General features: G+C 44.0%; 1 protein-coding gene across 3 annotated transcripts in view; it reads left to right on the top strand.

The window, feature by feature from the left end:
- Nucleotides 1-5,706: 5,706 nt before the first annotated feature.
- The window catches only part of sin3b (SIN3 transcription regulator family member B), a 50,631-nt gene continuing 30,012 nt past the window's right edge, over nucleotides 5,707-26,325 (top strand). The window contains exons 1-8 of one of the 3 annotated variants that reach the window (XM_048560007.2): nucleotides 5,707-5,804; nucleotides 10,792-10,968; nucleotides 12,578-12,696; nucleotides 15,331-15,490; nucleotides 17,884-18,204; nucleotides 20,747-20,899; nucleotides 24,228-24,356; nucleotides 25,026-25,115. In XM_048560007.2, coding sequence (XP_048415964.1) covers nucleotides 10,792-10,968; nucleotides 12,578-12,696; nucleotides 15,331-15,490; nucleotides 17,884-18,204; nucleotides 20,747-20,899; nucleotides 24,228-24,356; nucleotides 25,026-25,115 — 1,149 coding nt within the window. In that variant the 5' untranslated portion in view covers nucleotides 5,707-5,804. Of the gene's footprint in view, nucleotides 5,805-10,788; nucleotides 10,969-12,577; nucleotides 12,697-15,330; nucleotides 15,491-17,883; nucleotides 18,205-20,746; nucleotides 20,900-24,227; nucleotides 24,357-25,025; nucleotides 25,116-26,325 lie in introns of all 3 variants that reach the window. The other 2 variants (XM_048560008.2, XM_048560006.2) reach the window with 2 other exon arrangements.

Genomic DNA, 26,325 nt, shown 5'->3' with positions numbered 1-26,325 from the left:
TTTCCTGAATCACTTTAGGTAACTGGCTCCATAAAAAGCAAATGAATGAATGTCTGACCCATTTTGGTGTTTCTGGAAAGTCTTCCCAAAGTGTTTTATAAGGCAGCAATGGCAACCTTGGAATCCTACCTCCACTCGTGCACTCTTGCTCTCAGCTCTTTCCTCCTACCTTTCTTCCTGGTTGTTGCTAAAAGGGTTTGGAAGGCACTGATCCAAGGGGTAAACATTAGTCTTGGGAGGTTGGGAGCACTGTCCTCCTATGCAGCTGGTCCCTGTACTGAGGGTAGTTGTGGGTGTGGGTCAGTTTGCAGTTCTTTCTGCTGACCCTCTAGCTGCACTAATCACAGACTACACTCCATAAATAGTGAGCCAGTCAGAAAATTCTGCAAAGCCACTTTGTGACCCACTGATTGCAGCTCTTGTGCTTAAAAAGCCTGGGATTGGACTAGAATTAATTACCAGGAGGTTCCTGTGTTGATTCCACTATTCTTTCTGGACTCTTGAATCAGTTTCCCCTGTGTGCGTGCACGCACGCGCTAGGGAAAAGGATGACATGGCAAGATTGGCAGTGCCCATACTATTAATCCCTGTTTGGGGGACATGATCAGGATTCCTCATTTAACCCTTTTCAGGACTGGTTTGTGGCTAAAACCTGGAATACAAACCTTCAGGGTATAGTGGAGGTAGATTCCAGAGAGTGTCCTTTCAAAAGGAAGAACCTGCAGGCTTACAGAGAACAAGAGAAATGCACCAAATGAATGGTTCACTTGCCTGTGCTGCACAATGCTGATTCTGTGACACCCAGCATGAGGCACAAACCCAGTAGTAGTGGACTCTGGGATAGGTTTTTTGGATCTATGGGAGATGTGTGTTGTGCCTATTCGCAATTGGAGAAGCTTGCGGTGAGCTTCCTTCTTGAATCAATGTGACATGCACAAGCCTGTTAGTTCCAGGATTTGCAGCCAGTGAGGCTGAAGGAACAGTGATATATTTCTGCGGTCTGGTTGAGTGGTTTGGAGGGGATCTTACCATATTCCCAATTATCTGCTGCCCTTGATGGTGGTGATTGTGTGGAAGGTCCTGTTGGATGAGTTACTGTGATGTATCTTGTAGATAGCATACACTGCTGCCACTGTGCGTTAGTGGTGAATGGAGTGAACATTGAAGGTGGTAGATTGCCAGTCAAGTGGGACCTGCTTTGTCCTGGATGGTATTGAGCTTTGAGTGTTGTTAAGCTGCACCCATCCATCAAGTGGGGAGCATTCCACCGCACTCCTGCCTTGTGCCTTGCAGATGGTGGACCTGCTTTGGGGAGTCAGGGCATGAGTTACACTTTATAGGTTGCTTAACCTCTTATGCTTTCTGAAAGTCACTAGTTTAAATAGCTAACCTAGTTCAGTTTCTGGTCAAAGGTAACCCTCAGGCTGTTGATAGTAGCATCAGTGATGGTAACATCATTGAATGTCAAGGGGTGATTGTTAGATTACCTTTTTATTGGAGAAGATCTTTCTGTGGCACTATGCCAGGATATTGTCGAGGCCTGTTTCTGAATTTGAAGAGTTGTGACTGCTGCTGGACATTGTGGAAACATCCCCCACTCCTGACCTTCCTTCCGATGGACGGAGGGTCATTGAAGCAGCTGAAGATGGCTGAGCCTATGACACTACCCTGAGGAACTCTGCAGAGATATTCTGGAGCTGAGATGTCTGACCTCTAGCCACAGCCATCTTCCAAGTATGACTTCAACCAGCAAAAAGATTTTCCCCAGTTCCTATTAATTATACTTTTGCTTAGAGCTTCTTGATGTCACATTCAAACAATCAGTGTGGGAGGCAAGCGAGGAAATTGTAGGAGCATTGATGTCAATTTTAAAAGTTTAGATACAGGAGAGGTGCTGGGGATTGGTAAATAACTGCCATGGTAGGGATAGGCCAGTGAGTCTGACATCAGTTGGGAGAAATTTCTGAGGATAGAATTCTATCTCCATTTGGATGGGGAAAGAATTAATCAGGCATATCGTGGCTTTGTCAGAGGGGAAATTGTCAAATTTGATTGATTCAGCTTGTCACCTCTTGAAAAAAATTTCAATGTAGTGCATTGGATATACTCTAAATAGCAGACTGGGCATAAAAGTAAAAGTCCATTGAATCCAGGCCAATTTTAGCAAATTAGATTCAAAATATTGGTTCAGTGACAGGAAACAGAAGATGACGGTAAAAGTCTCTTGTGACTGAAAGCCTGGGTTCCTTGCTGTTCCTCGTCTACTTGTGTGAATCCTAGATTATTCATGTCCTTATCATTGATTGTACGTTTTACCAGTAAGTTTACACTACACTAAAGTTTAATGATGTGGTAAATAGCAAAGAGGAGAGCCTCTGGTTATAGGACAGTAGTCAGATGGGCGGGACAATGGCAAATAGAATTTAATTCTGAAAATTTGAAGGACTTATAAAGTAAAGGAGTATATGATGAATGGTAGGACCCAAGGAATTATGGAATCCGGGGATTCAGCCACAAAACGACATGACCCACTATCACTCGTATCCTTATATACAGATGAGGAAGGACACCACTTTGATTGGGACAACACATCCATCCTAGGACAAGCCAAACAGAGACATGCACGAGAATTCCTAGAAGCATGGCATTCCAACCGGAACTCCATCAACAAACACATTGGCTTGGAGCCAATCTACCACCCTCTGAGAAAAAGAACAGGAAATTACATCACCAACGCAGGAAATGACATCACCAACCCAAGGAAACCTAAACCGATAAATAGAAAGCGGGACATAACACCAGCGCTTCACTGGAGGCTCACTGATGAGGTTACCTAGAATGGTGACAAAACGTCTGAAAACGAACTTTCCAGCTCAGCGAGCAAACTTACATCCAGAATCAGGGGGACCATAAATGATTGGAGGCAACAGGACAAGTGAATAGTGGTTAAAAGGCTTTTGGGATACTTGCCTTTTATTTTTCAAGGCATAGGGTATAAAAATGAGGAAGTTAAGATGGAGCTATATACAACTGTAGGCCATAGCTGGAATAGTGTGTGCAGTTCTGGCTTGATCGTAATGGTTGAATGGGTGATACGAGTGCTAGGAGGTTGCAGATTGTGCTAGAGTACAATGCTGCTGCTGATGGCCTCCATGGATGACCAGTCTTGAGTTGTTAGATCTGTTGAAGTCATTTAGTCTGGTTATAGTGCCATACAACATGATAGAGAGTGAGGGTGGGACTTCATGCCCACAAGAACTGTGCAGTGGTCACTCTTACTGATGCTGTCATGGGCCAGTGCATCTGCAACCAGCAGCTTGGTCAGGATGAGGTCAAGTCTGTTAGTCTGTTTTTCTTTTTTGATTCCCTCACCACCTGCTGCAGGCCCAGTCTAGCAGCTATGTCCTATAGGACCTGACCAGCCCGATCAGGCTTACTGCTGCTGAGCCACTGTTCATGGTGGGCATTGAAATCCCCCACCCAGAGTACATTTTGGGCACTTGCCATACTCAGTGTTTCCTCTAGGTGTTAACCACCAACATGGAGGAGTACTGATTCATTAGCTTAGGGAGAATGATACATGGTAATCGGCAGGAGGTTTCCTTGCCCATGTTTAACCTGATGCCCTGAGACTTCGGTCTGTCCAGAGTCCATGCTGAGCACTTCCAGGGTGACTCCCTTTCAACTATATACCACTGCTTCCCCCTCTCCTGGCAGGACAGGACATATCCAAGGGACAAGACTCTGTTGGGTTCATAAGGAAGCGTTTTACTTTGTTTCTAGTGCCTTGGTTGGTGGAGGCTGGTCTTTCCAGTTATATTCCTTTATTTAGATACACAACAGCGTCTTCCCAGGCCCTTTCAGAGGACAGGTAGGAGTCAGCCACTTTGCTGTGGGTCTGGAGTTGTGTGGGCAAGACCACTTAAGATCCTTCTCTAAAGGACATTCATCAACCAGGTGGGTTTTTACATCAATCAACAATGGTTGCATGGTCACCATTAGGCCAGCTTTTATTTCAAATTTTATTGAATTCATATTTCACCATTCACCCTGGTGGGATTTGAACCCCTGTTCCCCAGTTTAATGGATTAATCCAGTAAATCAGCTGCCACACCACAGCTTCTCATTGGCATATGGATTATACTCAGTGTGTGTCACTCACTCACTCACTCACTCACTCCTTTCAATGAGATCCTGGTTGGTTTGGCCCATGTTATTTAATTCTTAACTAACTTTTTTGTTAAGCATAAGATTTAAAAGTAACAACTGATCCAGCAGCAAGTGACATTTGTGAAAGTGAGTTCCAAACCCCTCCTACCCTTTGTGTGTAGAAGTACTTCCTAATGTCTCTTCTTAATGGTCTATGCCCCTACTTCTCAAATCTTAGTCAATAGAAATAGTTTATCTTTACCTACCCTGTCTTTTTCTGTTAACATAGTGAAGACTTTGATCAGGCCTTACATGGTATAGTCTGTCATCATAATACAACTCCTGAAGTCCAAGATAACAAAGTGTGAAGCTGGATGAACACAGCAGGCCAAGCAGCATCTCAGGAGCAGTCCAGATATCATTCTTTTAACAGTGACTTCCCAGGATGGGACACTGTACAGGAATCAGAAGCATGTGTTCCTACTTCAGACCGGCTGTAATACTCCTTGCGTGGCCCAGCCTTACCTGCTACAGAGTTGAATTCACACCCAGGTTTAATCTCAGTGAACATTCTACTGGGGTGTTATGGGATTGTAACAGATTTAGTACGGCCAACAGCAGCTCAGGGAATTAAACATAAACTTTGCTTTTTTAAAATTACACCAATTTGATTTTTTTAAAAAAATCTGACATGGTTGCTCAGAGTTGTGTGCTGATTCCTAGTATCACAAAGTAGATAACCATTCAGCCCACTCATATAAGAGGTTTTGCTAACCTGAGTGAGATGACCAGAAGTAGATTTCTGATGTTGCCACCACAATGTCAGCGGTTTCCTGATAAATGGGAATCCGGGGTGACCAGAACAAATCCGTTCATCCACATCACCTCCTGACAGTCCCTTTCCTGAATTCATGAGGCAGCTTCACTCCCTCTGCTTGGGGGCGGTTACAGGAGATAATGTCCCCGCTCAGATCCATCACCAAATGAATATTAATGTGAGAAAGTTTTGCCTTAAAGGGTTTCTGTGGACGTTCTCCCCCGGGACAGTCAGGCTCAGGAAGGCTGGAGTGAGACCTGGAGCATTCTGAGGGATTACTTCATCAAACATCTTCCACATCCGCTTTAAACTGGGAATGGTTTGGTGTTTGTTGGAAGAATCATGAAACACGACAGCACTGGGCATTCAGCCCGCCCAGTGTGGGCTAGCTCTGAGGCAGAGTTACCCCCATCTTCCTAATTTCTTGTTTTTGGTTCATATCTTCATTTAATTTTGTTCCTGAAGCCGCTTTGGAAGTTATTAAATCTGTTAAATTGTTTTTTCTAACCATCTTCAACTGTTTCATCAAACACCTCCCCCTGCAATGCAATATTTACAGCATCGGCCTGCGTTTGGTTCTGAAGCCGGTGGAGGGAAGGGCTAAGCCCGGCTCCTGGTGCACACCCCCAGCATTGAGGGCGCGCGGTCTCGGCCCGGAACCTTCGGGCAGCGTCCAAAGCGGCTGCCCCGGACCTTCTCTGGGAGGCACCGTGGTCTGATTGGTTACGGGCTGGCACAGTCCCAGGGATGGGTTTCACGGACGGACCGGAAACGGGGTGCCGCTGGGGGCGCGGAGCCGGAACCGAGAGGAAGCGCGGAGCCCGGGCTGGAGCCGCGGGTGAGTGGGGTTGGGGGGGGGGGACATGGTGGGGGAATGAGGGGCAGCTTGATATGACGATCAACGATCTCCCCCCCATCCTCCGCCCCCCATCCCCCGCCCCCCATCCTCCGCCCCCCCATCGATCCCCCCCATCCTCCTCCCCCCTCCCTCCATCCCCCCATCCCCTATCCCCACCCACCCCCCCCACCCATCCTCCCCCTCCCCTTCACCTTTCTCCATCTCTCCCCCCACCCTCCCATCTACACCCCTCCATCTCCGATCCCCCCATCTCCTCCCCCCACACCCCACACCCCCTCCCCCCACACCCCCACCCTCGCATCTCCTCCCCCCCCCCACACCCCCACCCTCGCATCTCCTCCCCCCCCCCACACCCCCACCCTCGCATCTCCTCCCCCCCCCCACACCCCCACCCTCGCATCTCCTCCCCCCCCCACACCCCCACCCTCGCATCTCCTGCCCCCCCACACCCCCCACCCTCGCATCTCCCACTGCCCACCCATCTCCTCCCCTTCATGTCAGGGTCCTTCTTACTCATTTGATTCATGTTATTTAAGAAACTGCTGGATTAAATTTCCTTCGCGGGATAATGAGAAAGTTATATTTGTTGGATTGCAGTGAAAAATTTGTTTGCATCATCACAAGCACTAAATCTCCATTGAGTGCAAAGGAACATAATGTATTTCTGTTTGTATTAAAAGGTAGTAGTTGGCAATATTTTGAACTATGCATCAGAAAATTATTAGCTGTCAGAAATATACAGTCTTAGTATTTACCAAGTCTTTTATCAGTGTCTATTCTGATTGTTCATCAAGGAGAATAAATTTTAAGCCCAACAGTCCACACCAGTCAGCTTCTCAGTAAGTGTAATATATTTTGAAATGAAGATATTTGAAATGTATCAACTATGACTAAATAACCAAGTTTGGAGATCTGTTTCTGAGGTGCGTTTGTTAAGATCTGACCATTTCACCCAATGGGTGGGCCAATTTTTGTTGGTGGAGTCTCATCTGGATGAATTTCATTTTAAGTTATGAAAAAAGCTTGTGGTACATATGAATGTATGTGAATTTGCTGTAATTTGCTATGATTTGATTTCCCTGTTTTTTTTGTGCTTGTTGTTAGTGGAGTCCACCTGGTGTCCAGTGATGAATCTCCTGGAGACTTTGCCTGTGTCTGACACTGTGCCTTCAATTTGGTTTCAAATATGATTTTTGAGAATGTTTTTTCAGAAATGTTTCTTGTTTGACAGATGAAGTTAATTTTTTATACAATTTGATGGCTTCCATGCAAATCATTGATGATCTATCTATTTATTAAATTTCACAGTGGCCTGTTTGATCTCCCAGTTATGATGTGGGTGAATGATGCTGTGCTGGGATTTGAACTCTGGATCCCAGAAAGTTATCCGGGTCTCTAGATTAACAGTACAGTGATAATACCATTGGGCCATCACATTCCCTTGTGGCCTCGATTCTACTTTACACAAACCTTAACATCCTGATCAAACAAAAATCAAACTCAACCTTGAATAGATTGAATCAGCCAGGCTCCACTCTTTGTGGATGAGAGAATTCAAAAATGTAATGACCCAGTATAACATAACTGGAAAATGCCTTACTTTGAAACTCTGTTCCCACATTTTCCCCCGTAGACTCCCTACTGTGTGGAAGCAGGCCATTCGACCTATCGACTTCACCAACATGCCAAACAACATCCCTCTCAGTCCCACCGCCACCAATACCTTTGTAACCCTGCATTTTCCCATTGGCTAATCCACCTAACCTACATATCTTTTGACTCTGGGAGGAAAATGGAGCACCTGGAGAAAACTCACCCAGACACAGGGAGAACATGCAAACTCCACACAGGCTGTTGGCTGAGGGTGGTGTTAAACCCAAGTCCCTGGTGCTGTGAGGCCACAGTGCTCACCACTGTGCCACTCTCAAGAGGAAATATTGTCTCAGTATTTACCCTGTGAGGCTGCCTCTCTTACGTTGCATCTGGTTAGCATATTTGAAGTCAAGCCTTGCTATTCCTGGAATTGTCATAAATGTTACAGACTTTGAAAGTAAGCAGAATTATCCGATCTACATGACTAATTGACTCAGGTCTGCAGAAAGCACAGGACCAGGTTCCTGTGCTTAACAAGAATTACTTTATTTGGGTTGGATTGAAGTGTTTTTCCCAGGGACGGGGAATTGAAAACTAGAGGGTATAGGTTTAAGGTGAGAGGGAAAAGAGTTAGGAAGGTCCTGAGGGGCAACCTCTTCTCGCAGAGAGTGGTGCGAATATGGAAGACAACATTTGGATAGGTACTTGGATGGGAAGGGTTTAGCGGGATAGGGACCAAATGTGGGCAATTGGGACTGAGTGGGCACCATGGACCAGTTTGGGCAGAAGGGGCTGTTTCCATGCTGTATTACTCCACTACTCTACTCTACTCCATAAGTAATTACTTTGCTTTATTACTTTATTAGGGGATGCAAAGGCATATGGTATTACTGCTAGAGTATTAATCAAGAAACTTGGCAATGATCTGTGAACCAAGGTTTGTATCCTGTCATGGTAGATGGTGGAATTTGAATTGAATTAAAAATCTGGAATTAAGGGTCTAATGATGACCATTAATCCATTCTCGATTGTCAGGAAAAACCCTCTGGTTTGCTAATGCCCTTCGGGAATGGAATGTGCTGTCCTTACCTGGTCTGGCCTACACGTGACTCCAGACCCACAGCAATGTGGTTGACTCTTAACTGCCCTCTGGGCAATTAGGGATGGGCAGTAAATGCTGGCGAGTGATGTCCACATCCTGTGAGTGAATAAAAAACAATTACAAATTAACAGACTGTAGGTGCAGGTAAACAGTTGTGAGCAGTCAGCATGTGACTCTTCTAGTTAAAACTTTAACCCCTTTATAAACTCCCCCTTAGACCCACCTGGGAAAAAACATGGGTTTTAAGGATGCAGGGAAACAGGGAAAGGAATCTGGAGAAGAATGATCTAGAAGCAACATTCTGATCGGCTAAGAATGATTATTGTGCTGATCAGAATGTTGCTTTTGGATCATTCTTCTCCAGATGCTTCCACTGGTTTACAGGAGGACAGGGTGACAGGTTCATACGTGAAAAAGGTCCTGATACATTAATTAAACATCACCACTTGGAGCAATTTCTGAAGGAAAGATAATATGGCTTTCCTCAAGCTTACAGTGGCTTCTTCAGCGTGCACAGAGAAGTCTTGAGTTATTGGAGGTCTGATGGCTTTTCACATCTTGTTCAAAGTCCTAATCTGTTCACCAACCTGAGAACCAATCACATTTGTTGGCAGGCAGAAGGCACTTTGTCATCAGTAAATGGCCACTGATCAACAGACCAATCAGCAATTTGTTGCAGACTATATCTCCATTTGGACACATTCTTTGGGTTCCTGTTTGAATAAGCATTCGTGTAAATCGTGTTTGTAATGACTATCAGGTTACTTATTAAGACAAAGGTCAAAACCCTTCAGCAGTTTGATGGTTTTTAAAGCCCACACTGAGCAATTTGGTACCCTGTCTTCAGACTGTAATCTGGGATTTCTGTTTCCCAAGTATAACCCTGGGATACAGTACCGATGGGGCAGGTCTGTTGCTGTATAACACTGGGGTACAGTACCGGTGGGGACAGGTCTGTCACTCTATAACACTGGGGTACAGTACCAGTGGGGACAGGTCTGTCACTGTATAACACTGGGGTACAGTACCGGTGGAGACAGGTCTGTCCCTGTATAACACTGGGATACAGTACCGGTGGGGACAGGTCTGTCACTGTATAATACTGGGGTACAGTACCGGTGGGGACAGGTCTGTCTCTGTATAACACTGGGATACAGTACTGGTGGGGACAGGTCTGTCCCTGTATAACACTGGGGTACAGTACTGGTGGGGACAGGTCTGTCACTGTATAACACTGGGGTACAGTACCGGTGGGGACAGGTCTGTCTCTGTATAACACTGGGGTACAGTACTGGTGGGGACAGGTCTGTCACTGTATAACACTGGGGTACAGCACCGGTGGGGACAGGTCTGTCACTGTATAATACTGGGGTACAGTGCTGGTGGGGACAGGTCTGTCACTGTATAACACTGGGGTACAGTACCGGTGGGGACAGGTCTGTCACTGTATAACAGTGGGGTACAGTACTGGCGGAGATAGCCTGTCCCTGTATAACACTGGGGTACAGTACCGGAGGACAGGTCTGTCGCTGTATAACACTGGGGTACAGTACTGGTGGGGACAGGTCTGTCACTGTATAACACTGGGGTACAGTACCGGTGGGGACAGGTCTGTCTCTGTATAACACTGGGGTACAGTACCGGTGGGGACGGGTCTGTCACTGTATAACACTGGGGTACAGTACCGGTGGGGACAGACCTGTCACTGTATAACACTGTGGTACAGTACTGGTGGGGACAGGGTTAATCTGTGCAATGGTTACAGTACTCATTTTGAACATTTGAATACGACTATTCGGCCCCTTGAGTCTCCTCCTTCATATAATAAGATGGTGGCTGCTCTGATGGTAACCTCAAACCAGTTTCCTGCCTATCCCTGATAACTGCGTGCCTGTCACTTGGGTACAATTATCATGGGATCAGGCTGTTTCAACTTGATACGGAGATATTGACTAGAGTCAGGCGACTACGTTCAGTGAGCTCAGAAAACTGACCCTACACTTGATACAGAATCTGGGCTGGTTGTGCTGCATTTAGGCAGCCATTTGAGATGTGAGTCTAACAGAGGAGTCTAATGAGGAGCTACAGCTCACCAACATAACAAAGGTTTCAATCTCTCATTGCAAAGTTGACTTCTTTCATGCAAAGCTTTGTGTTTAACCTAAGAAAAGTATCAGCCTTTGTCTTCCCTTCTGTCTTGACTCCCTCGTTTACCTCTTTCTTCCCTACTGCCCTTCTATTGAAAGTTTATTTTCCGTCTTTCTCCAGTAGATGCCTGGGGTGAATCAAGGCTCAGACCTGGAACCTCCACCATCCCAAATACCCCAGCGTGGAGGATCGGCCATGGCCAAGATTCAGGCCCATCTTCAGCAGATGAACCATCAGGTTCAGGCTCAGAGTTTTGCAGTGCAGAAACAAGCCCAACAACAGCAGTTCCAGAGGCTCAAGGTAAGACTGACTGACAGATTAAAGGAATAGACTGTGTTCTGATCGTGTTGTGACAGTGTCTATTCCCACCGTACCTCTGAATACATTTACCAGGGGCTGCTGTTCTGGTTTCGGCAAGGTCTTCAGCTGGTCGTCCCCAGTGAAAGTAAGTAAAGGAAAACTCGAATGTTCTGAATTTTCAGGAATAACAACATCCCTCTCAGTTTATCAAAGATAATGGGAACTGCTGATGCTAGAAAATCCGAGATAACAAAGTGTGGAGCTGGATGAACACAGCAGGCCAAGCAGCATCTCCTAAAGTGCTGCTTGGCCTGCTGTGTTCATCCAGCTCCACACTTTGTTCTCCCTCTCAGTTTACTGTTAGATTTGACCAATATGCTCAGATTTGTGTTATCCCCGGATAAGAAGCTAACTTCTCCGTGAACCTGCAGAGTCTGGGTGAGTGCTGAAGAAGTGGTCATTGTGAAAAGTTCCCTGTGCACTCTGCATAAACACTAAACAAGTGGCTTGTGTTCGTTTTGTTACAAAACTTTGTAAATACTAGTCTCGAGAAATCTCCTGTTAGAGAGAAGGTGATACAGTGAGTAAAGCTGGTGATGTGACAACCATTACCAGCAATGATGCTAATTTAGGAGAGGCCACAATGTGTGTTCCTAGATGAAAGGGAATTCGCAAACATGGTACTGTTTAAAAACTGGGTAATGTTTTGTTTCAATTCCCTTGTCAGAAACTCTCTGAAGTGGAGGTGGCACTTCCTGCACTTGGTCCCAAAGGGGTGTGGAAATGTTGCATTGACAATTTCAGAATATATTGAAGAAAAATGCTTGGACTGAGATTTGTGTTTGAGAATGTACTTGCCATGTGGGTGATTGAGAGAGTGTGTACATTTGTGATACATTTGGGTTGTTTAAAGTTGATAGTGTTTGGCATGATGCAGCCTTCAGTATAGCATGCCTGGCAGAAAAGACTGTCTGGTTCATTGTACTTACCTTGTACCCCTCGTCTATAAAGCCTGAAGCCTGGTGATTCAACACTGTTTGACCCATAAGTAGCCACGTCCTGAGAAGGGCAAAGCAACCAAATTAAAAATCTGGATAATTCTTCTATAAGTCCTTTGAATGATTGATCTCCTGAACAAGTTTCAATCATATTGACTGTAATTTTATTGGCTCTTTACGTATATTTTATCATGCTTGAATATAAGATGTAATGATTGCCACTGCTCTCATCTGCACATATAGAGATTAGCAATCACTATAAGAGCTGACAAGTTGCTCATTGGTCCCTGAAGAACTAATTAAGTAATAACCCTGTACTGCTTTCACCTAGTTTCTTCATATGATTCCAGCTCTTTCCCCAGAGTGAAGCAATCTGTCAGGTGACAGACAGTCTGGTTCTTTTAACTATTTTATGCACCTTGATAAAATAATCCTAAAATTCATTTCCTGCTGCAGGAACCAGAGCCAGGTACCAAGTTTTAAGCTTTAGTAGCAGTCATCATTGAGGGTCATAGGATTCTAAATGTGTTCTATGGTTTTGTACAAACATAGAATGATGCTTTTTGTTTTGTGCTGAATAGTCCTGTTAATACAACCTCATGCGTTATTAGTGTGCTTTTCAGGTGGAAGATGCCTTATCGTACCTGGACCAGGTTAAGATGCAATTTGGGAACAACCCAGCCGTTTACAATGAGTTTCTTGACATCATGAAGGAATTTAAATCACAAAGGTATGTGAAAGGTTACGTGTACCTTCCATCCAACCAACAGCAGCCTGGGGATGTTTATCCCACAATCATGGAAGCTGTAATGGAGAAACCCTGGGCAGCTTTCCAGACATTCCCTTAAAGATTGTGGGCACTGACAACCCATAGCAGTTGGAATAAATGAAACATGCATTTATATCGTGCCTTTCATGATCAGACATTTCAAAACACTCAAATAAAACAAAGAACTATGGGTGCTGGAGATGTAAAATATAAACAGAAATTGCTGGAGGAGTTCAAGGTCTGGCAGCAGCTATGGAGGAAAAAGTCAAAGTTAACGTTTCAAGTCCAGTGACCCTTCATCAGAACTGAAATAACTGATTTTCTCTCCACAGGTGCTGCCAGACTTGCTGAATCTTCCCAGCGTTTACTGATTTTATTTCAATGCAGTCTACAGCCAATGAAGTGCCTTTGAAGTGTAACTGTTTTTGTGGTATAGGAGACAAATGTAGTAAGATGCACTAAACAACAATATGTTACTGATCAAATAACCTCTTTCTTGTGATGGTTACTGAGAGCTAAGTGTTGGCCAGGATACTGAGGTGAACTGTCCTGTTATTGTTTCAAAGAATTTCCTGGGATCTTCAATACAGATGAGACCTCATTAAACACCTCAGCAGAAAAATCCATGCAGCACATCCTCAGTTCTCCACTGTCAACCCATTTTTAATATACCTGAGTAAATTGGTTTTCAGTCTTACATGGGTTGTGACAAATATAACAGGACCAACATTTATTGCCATTTCTAAGTACCCTTGAAGTAGGTGACTTTCTAGGCCATTTCAGAGGACCTTGAGTCACGTATCTGCCAGAATAGGTGAGAATGACAAATTTCTTTCCTTAAAGGACATTAATGAACCAGTTGTGTTTTTACGGCAATTAAAATCAACATGGCTGCCGTGATTGTAATGAGGTCAGCCAGCTGGACCTCATAGAATGTGCGTTCCCTGATTGGACCAGGTTACCAGCTTCAATCAGGGAGCCCTTGCTCCCAGATAAAAAGGCAAGTGTCAGAAAAATTGACTCTCTGGTATCTGACTGAATAGGCAGTTGTAGAGTCATGGGCTGTTCACGAATACATGAAGGGCGACTTGCTGATAGATACTGGCTGCATGGAGTTATTTCAGTGGTGACATTGGACCAGCTTTCATTAATTACAGATTTTATTGAATTCAAATTTCATTATCTGCCGTGGTGAGATTCAAACCCATAATGCTAGAACGTAGCTGTGGGCCATGATGTCACTGCCTCTCCTCAAGCAAGGCGCCCCTGAGCTGGTTGTGCCGCTTGATAAAATCGTGACTGCTCTGATTATGGTTTCTATTTTTCTGTCTACCCCTATACCCTTGACCCCCTTGTCGGTTAAAAATTGATTTAATGTCAATTTAAAGAAAAATCTGATATTAAAACAAAGTGCTAGATGAACTGAGCAGCATCTGTGGAGAGTGAAACAGTTACCATTTCACACTCAGTGTCACTCTTTGGAATAATGTATTTAACTCAATATTAAAAAATAATCGATGACCCTCCACCACTGCTCTCTGGAGAAGGAATTTCTACAGATTCCCAGCTCTGAGAAATTTTCTTCAGTTCCATCTTAAGTGGAAAAGCTCTTATTTTTCAACTGTCTCTCCTAGTTCTAGTCTCCCCACCGTGTCTAGTCCCCTGACCAACTTGTTTCAACAAGATCACTTCACCAATCTCAGGTCCAATCTATCGCGCTCAGTTTTAACAATATTCAATGACCAAGCGTTGGGAAGAGAATTCCACAGACTGTCAACCCACTGAGAAAAAATATGTCTCATCTCAGACTTAAATGCTTTTAAATAGCCCCTTTCCCCTAACAGAACTTTAAGGGACACATCTTTTCAAGATTCACACTATAAACCCCTCTCTTCTATGTTTCAGTAGGATCATCTGTTACTCTTCTAAGCCCCAGTGGATACACACCCAGCCTGATTAAAAGACAACTCCTTCAGCCCACGATTCAGTGGAGTAAACCTTCTCTGAACTACTTTTGCAATTGTAGCCTTTCTTCAATAAGGCAACCAAAACTATAAACGGTATATCAGATATTCACTAATGCACTGTACAACCTTAACGTAACTTGGCTACTTTTACAATCCATTTCCCTTGCAATGAGCATGTTGGATTCCCGGAATGAGACGTAACTCTGTAACATGATGGTTCAAAGCCAAGAATGCCAACATCTGAGCCATAGCAGACAGCTTGTTATTGGAGTTGACAGAGTAAAGGTGGATGATTGGTGTTAAACTATAGATCAGCCATAATGTGTTTTGAGCTGCAGATTAGGCATGAGGGGCTGAATGACCACCTGTTCATCAGTGTTTGAGCTCCTAAGTGACACAGCTCCCTTTCTGTTTCCTGTCTGTCTCATTGAATGGTGGAGTAGACAAGAGCTGAATATCGAGCATTGAGTGTTGGTGAGCTGTACAGACCAGGATGGAAAACTAATACAGTTATGGAAGGGTTTTGATGGTTAAAGTAGTTGTTATTGGCACTGGAGGGCTGTTTCATACCAGTCACATTGGAACCACCTTGATCATGTTCCTAAGTATTTCTTGTTCTGGATTGCAGCATTGACACACCTGGTGTGATCGATAGGGTTTCACGCCTCTTCCAGGGTCACCCTGACCTTATTTTGGGCTTCAATGCTTTCTTGCCACCTGGTTACAGGATAGAGATCCAGAAAAACAAAGCAGTGAGTGTACATGGACCTGCACAGACTGAGACTCAGGTATGCACGCTGAATTGAGTTTGTGTGTGTGTGTGTTTGACTTACCTTTCCTCCTGATTAAATAACTGAATGCTGTCCCTTATTAAAAATCACATTTGATGGGAAGTTCTTTGAGTAATTTATTGCACAGAAGTAAACTATTAAGCCTGTCAAGTCCATACAGGCTGTGGTCCTGTAAGTTTATTTTGTTCAAATGCCCATCCAATTCCCTTTTGAAATCATTGATTCATTACACTTGTGGGCAATGTGTTCCAGGTCATAAGATAGAGGAGCAGAAGTAGGCCATTCAGCCCATTGTGTCTGCTCGGCCATTCAGTGGCATCATAGCTGACCTGACAATCCTTCACTCCACTTTACTGCTTTTTCTCTATAATCTTTAATTCCCTTTATTGATTAAAAATCTGTTTGTCTCTGCTTTGAATACACTTAAATGACCCAGACTCTATAGCCCTCTGCACTAAAGAATTCCTCAAATTTGCACACCTGAGAAAAAAAGTTTCACCTCATCTTTGTCTTAAATGTGTGATCTTTATTTTGAGATTATGCTGTTCAGTCCTAGACTCTCCAACTATCAAGCCCCTTGTGAATTTTGTGTGTTTCTCTCATTCTTCTGTATTCCAACTCTCCTCACAAGATGGTCTGTCCACGTCCAATATCAGCCTCGTCAGCCTTCTCTGCACAGCCTCCAGTGCCGTTGTCTTTCCTTAGATAAGGAGCCCAAAACTGTTCAGTGTATTCCAACTGTGGTCTGACTAGCATCTTGTTCAGTTTCAACGAACTTCTCTACTTGTAAACATCATTGCCTTTGATATTGAGGCCAACAGTCCATTTGCCTTTTCTGTTCCCTGCTGGATGCTAGCTTTCTGTGATTCCTAGATGAAGACTCCAAAATCCTTCTTTCTTAAGCACATTGCTGTGTTCCTCCAGTTAAGCAATATTCAGCTCCTCTGTTCTTCCTGAAAAAGTGTATAACCTCACATTTCCCCACATTGTATCCCATCTGCCAAGTTGTTCCCACTCACTTAACCTGTCTATGTCCCTCTGCAGACCCTGTGTCATGCCCAACACTTACCTTCCTTCCTAATTTCATATCATCTGTAAACTTGGCAGTAGTACATTCACATTCTTCATCCAAGACATTCAGGTATATTGAATATAATTGTGGCCCCAGCAATGATCCTGCCCTGAAAATGACCTAAAAATAACTCTCTGTCTTCTGTGACCAATCCCTTTCTGTGCCTCGGAAACAACAGGCTCTTACCACACATTAGGTTACTTAATACGGTAGTAGATTTGCCAACTTTAGGTACATTTAAGTCGTCATTGGATAAGCATATGGACGTACATGGAATAGAGTAGGTGAGATGGGCTTGAGATCGGTATGACAGGTCGGCACAACATCGAGGGCCGAAGGGCCTGTACTGTGCTGTAATGTTCTATGTTTAATATGATACTTTCTGCAATGCCTTCTGAAAATCCAAATGTATCACGTCCAGTGATTTAGCATTCATGAAGCCATACTGACTCTGCTCAATCATATTACTTATTTTTAAATGCTCTGCTATTACATCCTTTTATAATACACGCCAAAATATTCCCTGTAACAGACATTAAGCTAACGGGCTGATAATTACCTGTCTTTTGTATCCTTCCTTTTATAAATAAAGGTTTACATTGGCAGTTTTCCAATCCTCTGGAACTTTTCCAGAATTAAAGGATTCCAGGAAAATTGCCAGCAGTTCATCCAGTATCTCTGGAGTTATTTCCTTTAATATTTCAGGAGGCATCCCATCAGGTCGAGGGGACTTATCAGATCTTAGACCTAATTTCTCTACCACTTTTCTGTGATGATAGTTACTGTACTTATTTTCTGTTTTCCTGTTTCTTTGAATGTTTAATAATTCTGGAATGCTGTGTGTGTGTCTTTTGCTGTGAAGATTAATGGAAGCTATTTATTCGACTCCTGTCCGAATTCCTGCTTACCAATAATTATTCATTCGCGATATCCCCCAGCACTGACCCTCCGGCGGCGTGCCGTTCCCCCCAGCACTGACCCTCCGGCGCGCCGCTCCCCCAGCACTGACCCTCCGGCAGTGCGCCGCTCCCCCCAGCACTGACCCTCCGGCGGCGCGCCGCTCCCCCAGCACTGACCCTCCGACGGCGCGCCGCTCCCCCAGCACTGGCCCTCCGGCAGTGCGCCGCTCACCCCAGCACTGACCCTCCGGCAGTGCGCCGCGCCCCCCAGCACTGACCCTCCGACGGCGCGCCGCTCCCCCAGCACTGGCTGTCCATCACTTTTCCTCCTCAGTCCGTGTTGATAAATGCTCCCAGAGTTTGTCAGATGGTTTCTTGCTGAAGACGCAATTCGTCGTTTCTGTCTGTCTCTTTAACAGCTGTTGTCAGAAGCGGCCCATGACCATGCCTCTGCCACTCCACCCAGTGCCGCTGCTCCTGCCATCACTCCAGTGAGCCGATCCAATCCTGCTCAATGTCAGACGCCCCTGATGGGCCACAAGGATGAGAGTGCAGAACGCCGGGTGATCCGGGAGGAACCGACTGCGCGGGCCTTGGATCACCATGATGATCCTTCTTCCAACGAGCCACATCCAGTGGAATTCGACAATGCAATAAGTTATGTGAATAAAATCAAAAACAGATATCTGGAGCGTCCTGAGGTTTACAAATCATTTCTGGAGATTCTGCATACCTATCAGGTAAAGATAAAACAAACTGTTCTCAGGTTTCTGATTCTTGCATCACTTTAACAGTTTTTATTTTTAGAGTAGTTTTTAAATGCTGAATGGGAAACCTCCTGTGGGCAGTTACCATCCAAAGACAAACACTGAGCCACATACGGTGATATTAAGACTGGGGCCCAAAACTTGCTCCAAGATCGTTAGTTTTGTAAGAGAGCGATAGAAAGAGAGAGAGAGAGACAGGGGCAGGGAGAAGAGTTGAGAGGTTTGGTGTGTTGCGCCTCAGGTGCAAGGGTGCGTGATGTCTCTGATCGTGTTTTTGGAACCCTTAAGGAGGAGGGGGAGCAGCCCCAAAGCGTGGTCCACGTTGGCACCAATGACACAGGTAGGAAGAGAGATGGGGATTTAAGGCGGAAAGCAAATGTAGTTCCCCTGTTCAAGAAGGGGAGTAGAGACAACCCTGGTAATTATAGACCAGTGAGCCTTACCTCAGTTGTTGGTAAAGTGTTGGAAAAGTTTATAAGGGATAGGATTTATAATCATCTAGAAAAGAATAAATTGATTAGGGATAGTCAGCACGGTTTTGTGAAGGGAAGGTCGTACCTCACAAACCTTACTGAGTTCTTTGGGAAGGTGACCAAAGAGGTGGATGAGAGTAAACTGGTTGATGTGGTGTATATGGATTTCAGCAAGGCGTTCAATCAGGTTCCCCACAGTAGGCTATTGTACAAAATGCGGAGGAATGGGATTGTGGGAGATATAGCAGTTTGGATCGGAAATTGGCTTGCTGAAAGAAGACAGAGGGTGGTAGTTGATGGGAAATGTTCATCCTGGAGTCCAGTTACTAGTGGTGTACCGCAAGGGTCGGTGTTGGGTCCACTGCTGTTTGTCATTTTTATAAATGACCTGGATGAGGGCGTAGAAGGATGGGTTAGTAAATTTGCCGATGACACTCAGGTCGGTGGAGTTGTGGATAGTGACGATGGCTGCTGTAGGTTGCAGAGAGACATAGATAAGCTGCAGAGCTGGGCTGAGAGGTGGCAAATGGAGTTTAACGCAGACAAGTGTGAGGTGATGCACTTTGGTAGGAGTAACCAGAAGGCAAAGTACAGGGCTATTGGTAAGATTCTTAGTAGTGTAGATGAGCAGAGAGATCTCGGTGTCCATGTACACAGATCCTTGAAAGTTGCCACCCAGGTTGACAGGGCTGTTAAGAAGGCATACAGTGTTTTAGCTTTTATTAATAGAGGGATCGAGTTCTGGAACCAAGAGGTTATGGTGAAGCTGTACAAAACTCTGGTGTGGCTGCACTTGGAGTATTGTGTATAGTTCTGGTCACCGCATTATAAGAAGGATGTGGAAGCTTTGGAAAGGGTGCAGAGGAGATTTACTAGGATGTTGCCTGGTATGGAGGGAAGGTCTTATGAGGAAAGGCTGAGGGACTTGAGGCTGTTTTCATTCGAGAGAAGAAGGTTGAGAGGTGCCTTAATTGAAACATATAAAATAATCAGAGGGTTAGATATGGTGGATAGGGAGAGCCGTTTTCCTAGGATGGTGACAGTGAGCACGAGGGGGCATTGCTTTAAATTGAGGGGTGAAAGATATAGGACAGATGTCAGAGGTAGTTTCTTTACTCAGAGAGTAGTAAGGGTATGGAAAGCTTTGCATGCAACGGTAGTAGATTCGCCAACTTTAAATACATTTAAGTCATCATTGGACAAGCATATGGATGTATATGGAATAGTGTAGGTTAGATGGGCTTGAGATTGGTATGACAGGTCGGCACAACATCGAGGGCCGAAGGGCCTGTACCGTGCTGTAATGTTCTATGTTTATGGAGGGAATTCGAGAGCTTTGGACTTAGAAGGTGATGATGTAGTGGTGATGTCACAGGACTAGTATCCAAAACCCAAGCTAATGTTCTGGCAACATTGTTTTGATCCCACCATGGAAGATGATCAACTTCGATCATCAATGACAATCTGGAGTAGAAAGCTGGCTGAATTTCAAGCGCTTAATTGTTGTGATAATCCATCTGGGAAATCTTAACCTGAGCAAGTCTGCCATCTTGACCCTCCAGAATCACAGTGCTCCCTCAGTAATGACTGTGCAACAGATATCTGGCCCTCTGCCTTACATGTGATTTCAAACTGTCAGCAATGTGATTGATTCTTACCTGCTGTCTGGGCAGCAAGGGATGGGCAATAACTTGTGCTTAGCCAGTGACACCCCCATTGTGGCAACAAATAAAAACCAAAAGAGGCTAAAGGAGATATACTTTGAGATTGAATGATTTCCAAATATCAGTGACGTCAAGAAATTTGAGGATAATGTAGGAAAAGACACTGAAAAAGCTAATTGACCAGCTTTATTATTGAATTGATAGGTAGGCTTTACAGGCAGAATATTTTTTATGTTCATTTGCATGTGAGAAAGCTTAGATTGGGGAAAGAGTGGAAGATCTCACTCCGGGGTGAGAAATGATTCTTGTAACTTTGAAGACTTTCTTTGCAGGTAGTGACCAATTCTTATGTCACTGTGTATCTTCTGTCTTTGTTAGAAGGAGCAGCTGATAGTGAAGGATACCAAGGGAAAACCTTACTGTGGCATGACCGAGGATGAAGTCTTTGCGAAAGTTGCTAACTTGTTCAGGGGCCAGGAGGATCTGCTGACTGAGTTTGGCCAGTTTCTGCCAGATGCCAAGCGATCTCTGGTATGTGTGATGAAATCTGTCATTCTGTCCTGTTTATTTTTAAGTCAGCAATCTGTGAATATTGTACCATTTGGGATGGTGTGTTCCACTACTGGTTGCTATGTTCAATTTGCCCAGTAATAATAGCGAGGCTAGTTGTGAAGTTTTTAATTGGCCACTCAGAATAGTTCAGGAGTGACTGAATAGTCAGAGTTAGAGCAAGGAGGAGGCTGAAGCAAAGAACTGGCTTTCGACAGCATAAGCACTTTTAACAGTCTCCAGGCAGTTAAGTCTCAGAAGAAACCCTGCATGTGTAGGGGATGTTTAAAATAGGCCTATGAGCCAGTAACAGTTCACTGCAACTGAGATTGGCGTTGAAGAGAACCCAAGAGCATCATATGTTTCTTACAGCTGAGTAGAGTTGAAACCCAAGGGTATGTATCAACTTGCTAAAGTTAGCTGTCTGTGAACAAACTATGAACCTGTGGTTAAGTGCAGGAGTGTTTCAGGAGAATGAATGACTGGGACATGAACAGTCGTTAAGGTGGCCCATTACAGTGGTTTGAAATTTCAAAGCCAGATCTTTGAGAGAGAGGTATCAGAATCCTTTGTACAGTCTTGATGAGATTGATGACCCACAGTGTCACCAGTGTTCGGGAATTGCTAAACAATCCATAGTATCTGTCTTAATTACATTTGTTATTTCATGTGCTCTGTGGTGTTTGACCAGAATTGATCTGTTGCCCATGTTTGCCTCCTGATAATTCAGGATGTTAGAGTACTGATTATATGCATACATACACCTTAAAGTATTTGTCAACAATCTTCGTATGTTTCGTTCGGTAAGATTTATTTGTCATGAACTATTAAACTAATTGTTTGCTAGAAGCCTGGCTGACCTGTTTCTGATACTGAGCTAAATACAGTCTGGTACAAATATAATGGACAATGTCATTACCTTTTTTAAAGATTCAAACTTAGGCTTATGGAGGAATTGAACTAGAATAGAAATCAATTCACCCTCTCCTCACCTGTCTGTAATATACGTGGTAAAATGATACCAGGGGCTTATGTAGAAATAATGGAGTTACCAACCCTTTGAGATTACTTTAGACTGAACAGATATCGAAGATTAAATGAAGATATACCAACCCTACCTAAAGGGGAGGCAATGGCCCTAATGGTATTATTGCTGTGCAATAAAACCAGAGACCCAGGTAATGTTCTTGGGCCCTGGGTTTGAATCCTGGCCATGGCAGATGATGGCATTTGAATTAATTAAATACCTGGAGTTAAGATTCTAATGATGATCATGAAGTGATTTTTGGAAAAACCCTCCTTGCTCACTAATGTCCTTTAGGGAAAGAAATTGTCTTCCTTATCTGGTCTGGCCTACATGTGACTCTGGACCCACAGCAAAGTGGTTGACTCTGAACTGCTCCCTGGTCAATTAGGGATGGGCAATAAATGCTTGCCTAGCCAATGACGCTCGAATCTCATGAATGAAATGCATCTCTTAATTCAAATCAAAAGCCTTTCCTCAAAAAATCTGTCGCTGTGATGTAGTGAGTTTGCTGACAGTATGCTCTGCAGTTTGATGGAGATGATTTTTTTGATGAGGCAGGAGATTTTCTGCAAATTGGACTTGACTGCCCCAAAGTTCAATCCTGTCAATGACTCTATCCTGTTGATTGAGATTTAAAACTTTCTGTAAAAGAAGTGAAACCGGTTCCATGGCAAACCATATCACTGGCAGGCCTGGTCTCTCTCCTTCTGTCTCTCTCACGTTCCCTTGCTATCGATCAATCTCTGTCTGTGTCCTCTCTTCCACCCTCTTCCCTCCCAACCCCGCTATTTATTTTCCACTCTTCTCCCCCCCCCCACCCGTCATTGTAGGTGTGAATGTTGACAGCTGAAATGCCCCCTGCAGTGCCCAGAGTAGGCTGGGGGAGACCTGCATTGTGCCAGTGCCGTCTTGCAAGTGAAATAATTCAACTGAGGTCCAGTTTGCATATTCTCAAGAATGAAGCTTTGCAATGGTACTGGATTAGTGATCCAGATTTGGAAGTGAGTTCAACAGCTACCACCACAGCTTTCGAATTTAAATTGAATTAATAAAATAAATCCAGAATAAAAAAACTATTGCCATTAGTGGTGATTGTGAAACAAACAGATTGTCATTTGTTACAACCAATGACATTTCCCAACTTGTTCCATTTCCGGATGGGATACCCCAAATTGTTAAACTCGTTGTTGAGGAGGGATCTACTGGCTCCCCATAGTTATTCACCTACCCCTCAGTGTATCAAACAAGGCTAATTGAAAAAGAATCCCACCCCTGTAGATGCCCAACGATGATCAAATGAGCTTGTTCAATTGGCTCCTTTAATATACAAGTCCTCTTAAAGTAAGTCCTCTTAAGTTTAAAAAATGCACATTGAATGACTCCCTAAATAGTTTATGAGGAGCAATTATGAAGAGGTACTGCCTTTATTGGATTTCCCGTGTGTTGACCATTCGATATTGAAATTCATGGTTTTCTAGGTAGATTGAAATTCCTATGTCTTCATCCCTCTTGAACTGGCTGACACTTCCCCTGTTGATGACCTGCAGTGCATGAGTGTTTAAATAGCTATTGTCAAAGTTTGATCTCATAGCCCACTAGTTCATGCGTTAGGACATCAGGCCAATAACACACACAGATTAGTGTTATAGTCATCTTTTAATCCTGATTGTTTTGTATCTTCCTGGAGGATAAAACTGATGGAACCAACAGACATGTTTGTCATGTCTGCTGTGATGGTGGGAGGTGATAGTTGCTCTCTTAATTATCTCTTGTCAAGAGTCTTCTTATTTGAAGTTTCTGTAGCAGTTCCTTTATAATAAAATATATTTTGGATTAAAAGTATGATAAAATGACTGAATACTTTGGGCTTCTGTTCTGTTATTGCATCAGGCAAAAGGTTCATCCGGTTTATAATGTCCTTTAGGGAAGGGACTCTACTGTCCAAAGCCAGTCTAGCATATACATGGCTTCAGACTCAGATGATGTGGTTGGATCTGAATGACCTTCTGAAATGACTGAGCCAGTCACTCAATTATATTAAAGAAAGTGGCTCAACACTATCTTCTCAAGGGTGCATAGTGATTCATAGTAATTCAAGCCTTGCCAGCATCGCCCATTTGCGAACGAACAAAGACTCCCTGTCACGTTGTGAGAAACAGCATTGAAGGAGTGATCTTCATAGGGCGGGGGGGGTGTTGTTTGTTATATATCTAGTCTCGATAGCAGATTCAGCAATCTATTTCTATTACTGAGGTACTGAAGGTTTGCCTTTTTGATTTCTAGTTCACTGGAAATGCTGCATCTGAGAAGGATGAGAGTAAAATGGTTGATGATGATGATGGATCAAAACACTCTCAAAGCAAGAAACGCTTGAGACCAGCACTTCTACCCCAGGTGCCCCCTCCACTCAAGGTAAACACCCTTTCTAACTATTGCACATGTTGGTAAGGTATTTTCATCAGTCACGACAGGAACACAGGCTGTTCATCTTTAAAATGCTGGCTGACTGCAGTTAGAAATCCAGGGATGATTTGTGAATTATTTACTTTGTGCTCCTCAAGTTGAGGGATTGAGGTGCAGAGGCTCGGGTACAGAGTAAAGACCCCTCCAAGCTGTTCGTGCCAAATACTCCCAGAACAGAGACAGTGTGGGGTTAGATACAGAGTAAAGCTCCCTCTACGCTGTCCCCATTGTACACTCCCCGGGCAGGGACAGTATGGGGTTAGATACAGGTTTGTTTGATCAAGGAGAAGCATGTCTTGGTTGTTTGGAAAGAAAGTTTAGGATACCCTGCCATATCGATGATGTTACTTGAGTTTTTTTACAAAGTAATTGCAGTGAATTGTTTTGATGGCTTTATTTTGTTTACTCTACTTCATTGTGCGGTATTCCCAGGGTTGGGAGTTACTCCTGTATATTTGGCCCACAACACTGTTTCAAATCTGGATTCCTCTCTCTTTGCTTAGGCTGTGAGAGGCCTTGAACATATGACAACAGTTGCTCACATTTTGCAGCACTTACTGACTGCACTGTTTAATTTTCAATCACATCTCTGTCTCTCTTCAAACAAATGTTTTTCAGAAAAAGCTTAAGTTGTCGAGTGTGAAGGATCGATCCCTGGCCTCTGCAGGCAAGCATGGCACGCTGCGAGAGTTCAGCTTCTTTGACAGAGTGAGTCAGCTGGTTACGCTTGAGTATTGGTTTCTATTGTCAGTGACTTTCTGCATCTGGGTAATATTAAAATGCCTGCAGGAAATGGTGAGCCTGGATGATATGTATACAAAAAACTTCGAAACAGACTAGGGATGTTGAGAAACATACACATGTAAGACTGCATTCATTGTAGAATAAAGTTGAAAAACACAGAAATTATCCTGTACTTGTGTAGCTCATTGCTTGGGCCACAGTTGGAGTAGCATTGTTCAATTATATTTATCATGCTTTGGAAGGTTATCATGGTCTTAGAGAGGTTGGGATAACCAGGTGTATCCCATAACCATGGGATAACCATCAGAAGAGTAGGATAGGATTCTGAAATAATTCTCTTTCCCTCCCCCATTTCTGAAGAAGAGTCTAGATCTGAAACGTCAGCCTTCCTCCTCCTCTGATGCTCCTTGGCCTGCTTTGTTCGTCCAGCTTGTACACCTTGTTTTCTCAGATTCTCCAGCTTCAGCAGTTCCTACTATCTTAGGCTGGAATTGTTTTTCTTGAGAAGCTGGGTTAGGAGCAGATATAATAGAAGGAAGAGTGTGGTGTAGTGGTAATGTCACAGGAGTGGTAATCCAGTGCCCCAGCTTAATGTTCTGAGAGCATGGGTTTGAATCCATGGCAGAAGATGAATTTTTAATTTAGTAAAAGATTTTACAGTTTCAAAAGGGTAGTTATTGCAAAAGATGTCTGGTCTAAGATTCTTTAAGGAAGAAAAATCAACTGTGGTTATCTGGTGTGGGCTCCATGTAGCCTGGAACCCACAACAATGGGTGTGACCTTGCCTACCCTCTGCAATGACCTAGCAAGCCACTCGGTTACATGAACTGCTGCTAAGTTGAAACGGAAATGAAACCATTGACATTAACACCTGGCATTGACCAAGGCATCAGAAGTGAGAATGACAAAGCAGTCGTGTCAACTAGCAAACCTTTTACCAACATCTGGGGGCCGTGTTAAAATTGAAAGCTATCTCACAGACTAATCAACCAACAGCCTGGCATTGTCATGTTCACTGAATTGTACCCTACAGACCATATCCCACATGATATCATCACTATCCCTGGATATGTCTGGTCCTACCAGCAGGACAGGCCCAGAAGAGGTGACAGCACAATGCTATATAGTTAGGAGGGAGTTGCCCTGACTCTGGAGTCCATAAAATAGCATGGAA

Source organism: Stegostoma tigrinum, chromosome 30 (genome assembly GCF_030684315.1).
Source record: "Stegostoma tigrinum isolate sSteTig4 chromosome 30, sSteTig4.hap1, whole genome shotgun sequence".
In the NCBI taxonomy this organism is placed as follows: domain Eukaryota; kingdom Metazoa; phylum Chordata; class Chondrichthyes; order Orectolobiformes; family Stegostomatidae; genus Stegostoma; species Stegostoma tigrinum.
The sequence above is the reverse complement of the archived record's forward strand: the minus strand, read 5'-3'. Positions and strand labels throughout refer to the sequence as shown.